Source organism: Trachymyrmex septentrionalis, unplaced genomic scaffold (genome assembly GCF_001594115.1).
Source record: "Trachymyrmex septentrionalis isolate Tsep2-gDNA-1 unplaced genomic scaffold, Tsep1.0 scaffold51, whole genome shotgun sequence".
Lineage (NCBI taxonomy): Eukaryota > Metazoa > Arthropoda > Insecta > Hymenoptera > Formicidae > Trachymyrmex > Trachymyrmex septentrionalis.
Window position 1 is genome coordinate 4,342,908 of NW_017305683.1, and position 9,806 is coordinate 4,352,713.

The 9,806-nt window shown below is 32.3% G+C and overlaps 1 protein-coding gene across 4 annotated transcripts; it reads left to right on the forward strand.

Moving 5' to 3' along the window:
* Window positions 1-1,492: 1,492 nt before the first annotated feature.
* LOC108751784 (popeye domain-containing protein 3-like) lies at window positions 1,493-8,347 on the forward strand. 4 transcript variants are annotated; one of them, XR_001939512.1, is made up of 10 exons: window positions 1,495-1,989; window positions 2,894-3,009; window positions 3,431-3,686; window positions 3,805-4,172; window positions 4,824-4,981; window positions 5,070-5,172; window positions 5,334-5,474; window positions 5,604-5,769; window positions 6,546-6,822; window positions 7,222-7,291. XR_001939512.1 is itself a non-coding variant. In XM_018492189.1 (9 exons), exons 3-9 carry the CDS (start codon window positions 3,470-3,472, stop codon window positions 7,287-7,289), a joined length of 1,221 nt encoding a protein of 406 aa, XP_018347691.1. In that variant the 5' UTR covers window positions 1,493-1,989; window positions 2,894-3,009; window positions 3,431-3,469; the 3' UTR covers window positions 7,290-8,347. The 4 variants fall into 4 exon arrangements, 1 of the variants encoding a protein (XP_018347691.1); XR_001939513.1 differs by lacking the exon at window positions 1,495-1,989 and adding an exon at window positions 2,014-2,491; XR_001939514.1 differs by lacking the exon at window positions 1,495-1,989 and adding an exon at window positions 2,687-2,703.
* Window positions 8,348-9,806: the final 1,459 nt, after the last annotated feature.

The window sequence follows — 9,806 nt, forward strand, 5'->3', positions numbered from 1 at the left end:
GTTCATGTCATCTTCAAATAAAGGATCAATTCCAAATCTCTTTTTTTATATTTTCTTTTTAAATTTGTACATTCATTAATGTGTACAGATGCTATTAGTCTATTTTGTCGTAGTTTCGCTTTATTTTGATTGTACACAATCGCATCAACTTGACAGGTCCAATCGTAACTATTTTTGATACGACATTTTGGACTTTATAGCAACACAATTAATACAATTACAATAAAAAGTGTATCGCTGTTTATATGTATAGCCCATTTATATGAGCGACATTCGAGGTTAGCATATGAAATCACGTGACTTTGTCGCTGAATATGAACGAGCGACACCATGAACACATACCTTTTAAGGCTTAATACACCTAGACCGGTATTCATAGGCCGATATTCACAGTCAGTTCTTATAAAAATAAACAATATCTTTGAAGATCGTCTTAAGTAAGGTCTTAAGACGCTAATAATACGGTCTTCTGATTGGTTCGTGATATCTTAAACTTAAGATAGTCTTAAATATTAAAGAACTAATTATGAATACTGGCTATAGCTTGTTTTTATATTCAAGCTATCTTAAGTATGGTCTTAAGAAGGTCTCTAGATTCATAGTTTAAATAAGTCTAATTGGATTAGTGTATCAGTGGCGGCGATTATCGATAGTTTCCCACTTCCAAGCTGCACTCAAAAAACTCATTTTACAAAGTTGTGCATATGAAACTTTTTAATCCTATTTTTATGCTCTATAATCCTATATATAGCTGGCTGCGTTCAGCAGAGAAAACTAATCTGTTAGCACTTACTGATTTTTTAATACGATTGGTTCTTGTCTTTAGTTCTTCGTTGGATCTAAATGTAGGAATCAATCATATTAAAGAATTATTAAGCGCTAACTGATTAGTTTTTTCTGCTGAACGCAGCCTATGGGCAGTATTCATAGTCCGATCTTATTTCGAGGATTGTCTTAAGTAATGTCTTAAGATGCTAATACGGTCTTCTGATTGATTCGTGACTTCTTAAGATTGTACTTAAGACAGTCTCGAATATAAGATCTGACTATAAATACCGACCTATGTCTCAATGCTGTTCAGTCGGAGCCCAAACTGGGAATAGTCCTTTACTATTATTAACATAAATATATTTGCCTCATATATTATTAAATTCATGATTTTTTATTACATAAATGTTTCATAAATAAATATGCATACTTGTAAAGCTAATATTCTATTGCAGAAAAATTACAATTTTTTTCTCTACATCTATTAATAATTAAACTTTGACGATAACATTGAAATCACAATTTTAAAGAAAAATCGAATATTATTGAGTTCTAAATGCATAAATGCATCTATTAAACTAATAAATCATAAAATTAGTACAATATTATCAGTTTTTAATCTCTTATAATCACTTCAATATTATCATGGATGCAAACTCCCGTAAAAGTGTTTTTAATAGTATCTCGTCGGTGATACCGGCCACTGTCCAACTGCACACACCATGTTATCGCTTCCAGCATGGCATAGCGCATGATCGTACATACATACGCGCAATCTATATTTACTATGCGCTATGTCGTCGCTCTCCCCCATTGCTACCACCTCGTCAGCCTCGTCTTCGCGTTCGCCCCTGTTCAGTGTTTACCCCCGCTCCCGGCTCCGATCGTGGGCTTGCGACCAACGTCGCTTGCAAGTTGCAACGACGACCGCCGCGCTAGTTTGACTGGTTTGACGTTTCCGTCACGAGTGGTGAGAGGTGCGCGATCTGGCACGATCGCAGCGGCGACGGCAGAACGGCAGAAGCAGAAGCAAGCGAGCTCGATTTGTTTCGCGTCTATTACGTGGCTTTTGCCAGTTTTGGCTGGGCGATTACGACTGATCCAACGGCATCGATAACTTCCTCGGATTCCCTTTCCTCACGAGCGACGGTCGTCACACCATCGTTCGCCCTCTCATCTGTATGCCTTGCGTACGCCCCCACCGTCGCCGATTTTCCATGAGTAAGTTATTTATTGATTTCGAAAGGGATACTCTTAATAACTAGCGTCACGACAACGGCGACGACGGTGAATTTAGGAGGGTGTATCCACGACGACGGCGGCAGTTTCTGTTTTTCCGACGACAACTGAACTCCGCGAATTCAAACGGCGACTTCTCGTGTCATCCGGCCGCCGTTTATATATCGCGATATGTAATCCCGTATAATGCTCGCGTGAAAGTCGTACGTGTCTTCCGTGCATTCGGCGGTCTATCTCGACTTCTATTTCGAGTTTCAGAATGGATATTATACGCGTGTATAAAATGGCAGATAGAGAGGTATTCGCACACATGTGCATCACAAATGTGCGCCGAGTGAAACGGGGAATGGGATCGTGGAAACTGGATTAAATCGTTCTCGCGGCGATTCAAATGGTCTCAGTCCATTTCAGTCACTCCAAGAATGAGTACAAATCAATGTTTAAGCATCTATCCCTCCCGCAACTGAAATATTACAATAGATGTGTAAGATTCATTGTCTTTTATCTTATTTGTAAATATTACATTTTTGAAAGAGTCATTCTCTGAGATATATAAGTAGTAATAAATTACTATAAAGACTTTGCAGAGTCAGAATTTGAGGATGCCAGTGAGTGATGAGATCTTATAATTTTTACAAACTGACTTGTCACATTGTCTTCCACTGATAATCCTTCCATGAAAACTGCAAAGGTCTTGTATCAATAATCTTGTATCAATGATAGATGGTTTTATTTAACTCATTATTTAAGTATTGATAGAGATAGAGATTTGAAAAAGGCAATTATTTCTTATAAGTGATAATTTTATAATCTGAATCTCTAAGAAACATTTAATTCTCTTATATTTTTATATGATTGATCAAGCATTTACTTGTATGTATTTCAGATGTTGATATTGTCTTCCCACAACCGTTGGTGATGCAAATATCCTTCCTTGATTTGAAGTCTGCAAGATGGTTCTCATCGTCCAGTTCCAATTTTAGCTGAGATTAATACAGAAATGTAAGCAGTAACTGAACATTCACAAATGACAGCATTTGCTTTTATATTATTTAGAAATAAATATGAAATGTAGTCATATAACATGTAATTTAATCTGCATCATTAATACAGTATGAATTTATAGTGTTTAAGAGATTATATGATATTAAAATATAAATACTATGTACACACACACACATACGTGCGTGCGCATACACACACACACACACACACATGTATACACAAATGCATATATACACATGTATATTTAAAATATCTATTACAGCATTAATTTATATGATGTGACTTAATGTTGTGTTACCTGAAAATATATATAATATGAAAAAGTGTAATTTTGACTTGATAGCATTTTAAGTGACTGTTGTTATGTATAAATAATATAATTTGCAATAAAATATACAAATGAATTTGCATGTTGTAGAGCGAAACGAATACAGTCCAGCTTGGTGGTAATGCGGGGATGTGGATCTGCTTCGACCCAATAGGAAGCCGAATAGGCTGGGGTACTTCCATTTCGTTCGTCATACTCTTGTATTGGACTTCTATTGATGCCAGTCTAACGAATGCAGCAGCATCCAATGTCCCTCGTAATACCGTCACGTCGGATATATCGATACCAGCGTCGGCACACCACGAAAACGACGAATGCAGGAATGTGACCACTGACAATAGAGAGGGTACGTTTGACAATTCATCAGTTGAGATCGCAGTGCATAACCCAAAGAATTATTTCTTTTGAGCTGATTTCTTTTGATCACTTGATCGGTGAAATGTGTGACTTTCGTGTTTATACAGGTACTGGACTGTCAGTGGTCAGCCATGGATCCGGTTATCCTCATTCGCCGATAGTGCCTCCAACCTTTCTGAACGGAGCTCTTACCTGCCAACCCTATCAAGGAATTTATGTGAATCACATCTACTTTCAACTCGCAAATGCCTTCTTCCTATTGTCACACCTTGCACCAAGCGGCATACATGGTGTACTTTATTTAAGGTGCACTCTACTCGTGGGCTGTGCCTTTCTTGCTTTGTGGGGCTGGACAATAGCTTGCTGGCTGGATGCTGCTCTCTGGAATGCTCTATTTGTTGCCATCAACTTCGTCCATGTATGCACGCTTCTTTACAAGCTCAGGCCTATCAAGTTTACAAGGGAAATCGAAGAGGTAAGTGAAGATCAAATAGAAGACAATGATTTGTGAGTGAGTATCAATTATTAATAAAACTAATACAGAAAAAACAATAATAAGTATAATTTATTTGATATTTAACATATAACATTAAGTATATTATGGAAATCTCTCATGCTCATTTATCTTTATTCTTTAGAATTATTATTATATATTTATTATGTATAGGTGTAGAAACTCTTGAAAAATAGTACAGTTAGGCATATAGTCATTTCTGTATAATTTGCTTTCATTTGATTGCATTTGTATCATACACAAAGATTTCTAGATTATTTTTGCACTGTTTTATTACAATAATATATATATTATTGTGTGTGTGTGTGTGTGTGTGTGCGTGCGTGCGTGCGTGCGTGCGTGCGTGCGTGCGTGCGTGCGTGGGTGTGGGTGTGTATGACATTTTATTTAATCTATCAAAATCAAGTAATATATGTTATAAAATTTATATTCTTTTAGTAGAATCTATTCTTCTTAATCATTAGCAATTGATAAAACAATATTTAATATATAGTATTTAGTATATAATATATTTAACAGATAAAGTTTTATTTGAAATCTTTGATTTTTTTGTACTTATTTATAATAGTCACTTAAAATAAAAATATTTTATAATCGTCTTCTTTTATGTAGGTATATGTTGCAGTATTCCAGCCATTACGGGTGTCACGTCATCAATTCAGAAAAGTATTAAATTGTATGAAGATCATTCGCCAGTTGAAGTATCAAGAGGTTTATGCACAAGAAAAAGTGACCAAAGTTGATTCTTTATCGTTGGTGCTGTCGGGAAAGTAAGAATACATTTTTCATATTTTTAGATTTATTCACTGTTATATGTAAGATCTCTATTATTAAAATTTTTTTTCTTGTTTTTTACAGACTAGTTGTATCACAAAATGGAAGAGCATTGCATATTGTCTTCCCACATCAGTTCCTGGATTCTCCAGAATGGTTTGGTGTCTCGACAGATGAATACTTCCAGGTAAATTTTTATTCATCATCGATATTCTTCATATCAGTAAATTTTCTTATAATCAGTTGTTATAGATTTTTTTTATCTATCTGATTTAATAATCTATTTAATAATTAACAATATGTATCAATACATATAGATATATTTGATGTCATGTTATATTTGCTTAGGTGTCTATAACAGCTATGGAAGAATCAAGAATATTATTATGGCATAGAGACAAACTAAAATTAAGCATTATTAGCGATCAATTCCTGCAGGCAGTGTTTGATCACATTTTGGGCAGAGATGTAGTTAAAAAATTGATGCAGGTATATTCTTTTGTAAAAATTACGATAATATCGAATGTTTACTATGGTTTGTTAAGTTATAGAATTGTTAGCTATTGAAGCTTAATAAAAAATTTCTATATGTGTGTGTCTCATATTTATTTGTAATAGGTGAGTGAAACGATGGCTGCTAGCAGTCATCAGCAGCAGAATGGACAGATAATTGGTCTGGGTGGTATTGGAGCCTTAGAAAACGATCCTGATACAAAACTTTTTGTTGTAAAAAAGACTGGTGATAGTCAAGGGATTACTGCTCTCATCAGTCGTCAACTTCAAGGTATGTATAAATATTTTTCTACAATTTTTATTTTTGCTAATATTAAAGAATTCAACTAAAAATGTGTATAAGATTGGTTTCATTTTCACTTTTACTGGTACATTTTAATATTGAGACACAATTCTTCTTAAAACAAAAGAGATTGTATCTGTATCTCGTTTTTTTATACATTTTTTATACATTTTTGTCAATCCCTTTCTATGTATAATTAGCAAAATGCACATTTTCTATATTAATCAGGCATGTGCATGTTTTATATGTATCCAGTTTGTTCACTTTTGTAATAATACATTTTGTAATAATCTTACGTTTTTAACACTTTCATGATATAATCTCATAGTAAATATAATTTTGTTCATTATATATGTATCTTAAAATTTGTTACATATGTTAAAATTTTTGTGAACATTTTATACAAATAATATTCTTGAGGCTTCCATGGATGCTTTCTATATAAATATTACGCGTTTCGCGGGTTTTCTCCAGATGCCTTCCAAGAATGGAACACGAGATCTGGACACGAAGAAAACCCGCGAAACGCATAATCTTTATATTTTATACAAATAATAGCCATTTACATAGTATGCATATGTACACTTACATATCATGATTTTACATCTTTAAAATATATACTATATTTTTAAAGTAATATAATTTTGATACCTAACATTTTATTATATTTGTCAAGATATAATAACATGACTTAGATCTTTGTATTGATTTATATGCACCTTTTTTATGATTTTGCATCAACTTTAATTTCGCTTTGGAAATAGAAGAGAGAATGCCGCTGCTGTACACGAATCAAGAAGTATTGAATAATACCCTTCACCATACGAACCACCTACGTGTACCACCCTATACATTTCTCCCGCACCCTATATCGAACAGCGTTCAGACTTCGCTGTAATATCCTTGCCTACCAATCGTACAACACTCTAGCACAAAATCGTATGTGATGTACATGTATGTTCCTGCAATGGATGCATATATATTACACAAATGTCGCAGAGTAATTCCATTAATTGTTCTTCCTGGATATTGTATCAAGAGGTGAGTTTCTTTATGTTTTCGAAAATTTTTGTACATGATAAATCCAAATACACGTAAAGTAGTACCCATAAACAAGATTTTTCAAGCACACTCGTTTTCAAAAACATGTTTAATCTTGAAAATTAATAATAATAATAATTGAAAGGAGAAAGATGTATATTTCGATACTTGTGTAATTTTTATCTTCTTTCACATTTATAACTAATTTGAAAATATTATAAAAACATATAATGTATTTGCTTCTAATATCTGTACTATCTCTATAACTATTTTACAGAAAGTATGATTATAATATATAATACATAATAATTTAAATATGTTTATCTTAAAATTTATTTATTTATTTATCTTTCCATATTATGATTAAAAATTATTTTAAAAGTTGCTCTCGATTTACAGCGGCAGGAGATCCGAATGCTTGGAGATTGGGAAGAATCGAAGAGACTGATCATGAAACACCTGTTTAATGAAATGATTGTTAAATCGATGTCATCCTCGACAGTCAATATAACGTAACACCGGTGTTTTTACATAATGCAATTACAGCAAGCTAATATTCATTGTGACTAAATAATATTGAAACTGTGCGTAGAAAAAATGAACTTTCTCTTGCCAATTAATAATTTTCCCAGTGGCTAGTCAACAGTATGCGATAATAAGAGAAAATTCCATCGTTTTGTAGCGTATGAAAATTCCATTCTAGTTTATAAAGCAACTAATCAATAAGTTTATGCTTCCAGTGTATTTGTTGGGTATGCTTGAACATACTGAATTTAAGAGTGGCTATACTTATAATTTACTCCATTAAAGTATTTTGGTATGTTCTATGATGAATGAATAATGGATTAAGACTTTACAAGTATGCAAGTGTAATGAAATGAGGGTGACATATTCACAGCGGCGTAACTTCTGTTAATGCGAGGTCTGTGATGTCGTGGTGGGACTTGATAGAAGTTAGGGAGGCCTAAAGAAACTGATTCTTTCCCATACCCGAAAATAGTGCCTTTTTACTTACACTTCCTTTCTTAATGTTTCCATGGAGAAAATATGTACAATATGCTACTATATGCGCCATATAACTTATATATTTATCCAATGTATCTCGTAGAGTTCTCCAAATGTCGCTGTAATACATGTTTGAAGATCCATGTTGTGATACTGTTAAGCAACCGATGTTCACGAGTCAAAGAGGCACAAGAAGTTACGCCATTATTAACGCATTGAATATTACGAAATATAATATAAAGAACATTTTTGCGAGATTTATATCGCTACATTGCTGCTAGAGACGCCGAATCGCGTATACAACTTTCGATACTTAACATAAAAAATTATTACGAATTGCTACAGGATAATATTATAATCACAATGCATTGATATACCTAACATCAAGTTAATTATTTCATTATTATTTTATTTATTTACAACAGTGTGTATGATAATAATTGTTTTATATAATTGGATAAGTGAAAGTAAATACTTTAAGATGTATATTACTTAAAACAAATCGAAGGAAATTCCTTAAAAAAAAAAAAAAAAAAAAAAACTGATCGAGGGAAAAAAAATACAATAATTGGAACAATGAGGCTTCGAATAAAGGTCTCGCTTTTAACGGTTAAAATATTTCGGTAATCAAACTATTGAATGAATAAACACTTTGGAAACAATTTTTGTTTAATCTTTAGAAATATTACAGTGAAGAATAGAAAATTGTTAAAAGATATCGAGATTAAGCTCACTTAAAGTTGTAATACATACTTTAAGAAGACTTTTTATATGTAAAGTCATAGAATTCTGAATAATACACATACATATTCTATTTCGGATATTACCGACAGTTTATCACATGATGTAACAATTGTTCTATATTATAACACGTATATTGCATATCCGTAATTCTGATAATGATATTTTGAACTGAAAATATTTTATGTAGCAAAATACCGAAATGTAGGAATGCCTTTTGATATGTATAAACATGAAATATGCAGGACCATCAGAATTAGTATTTTTTGCATATGATCCATATATATATATAAATAGACAAGTTTTTATTACTTTCTATGTGAATATGAATTATATGTTATTGAATCTTTGTTGTTTATTATCTCTTATTGTTATTATTTTTGTATATGAAATTGTTTTTAGTATATAGTTAATAAGCAGAGAGTGGCTGATGAGAGTTTGAGAAATTTAAATCATATTGGATACAATAAGAATGCGGATAAAATGGCAGCGTGAATAAAGAAAGTTAGTTTTAAAAATCGAAGTAATTTTATTACGTCTTTCTGCCCTGTTTTTTTTTTCTCTCTTATGTTAATATTGCATACAGAAAACATGCAATAATAGGATCTCTTTTACCAACCTCGATTAAGTTAACCGACGATTACATTGGACTCATTTAGACTCAGTTTCACAACTCATTATTATTCATTATTATTTAAAATAAGTTAAACCTTAGTTAAAAGTTAATTTTAAGTTGTGAAACTGGATCTATGAGTCCCATGTAACCATCGGTTAACTTAACCGAGGTGGGTGAAAGAAAAAAACGATTAAAAGATGAAATAAGGAGCAAGGGTACACTATAATCCAATTAGACGTTTATTGATACATTAAAATGATGCGAATGAACATTATAACCACATTATTCAGAAATGCAGCTTTTATGGAGTAAAGTTGTATGTGCATTTACGCAAGCGATATTAATCAAAATCAGTGAATTTAAAAATGATAAGTCTATTCTCTTAACACTTTGCCGATTTTCATAATTAAAAATCTCGAATTCTCCTAGAATCGTAATTCTGGAAATTTTGGATAACGTGCACAATATATGTTATTTAATTTTTTAATTTTTAAGAATTTAGATTTGTGGACAAATATGCCTAACTCCGCCTCTAACTTTTCTATATTTTGTAAATTCGTATATTTTCATGTGTAGGCTATATGTGTGTGTGTATATATATATATATATATATATATATATA

Coding starts and splice junctions, on each gene's coding strand:
- LOC108751784 (XM_018492189.1), top strand. CDS start 3,470: ATGTGGATCTGCTTCGACCCAATAGGAAGCCGAATAGGCTGGGGTACT. Junction 4,982..5,069: donor TCGTTGGTGCTGTCGGGAAA/GTAAGAATACAT, acceptor TGTTTTTTACAG/ACTAGTTGTATCACAAAATG. Junction 5,173..5,333: donor CGACAGATGAATACTTCCAG/GTAAATTTTTAT, acceptor ATATTTGCTTAG/GTGTCTATAACAGCTATGGA.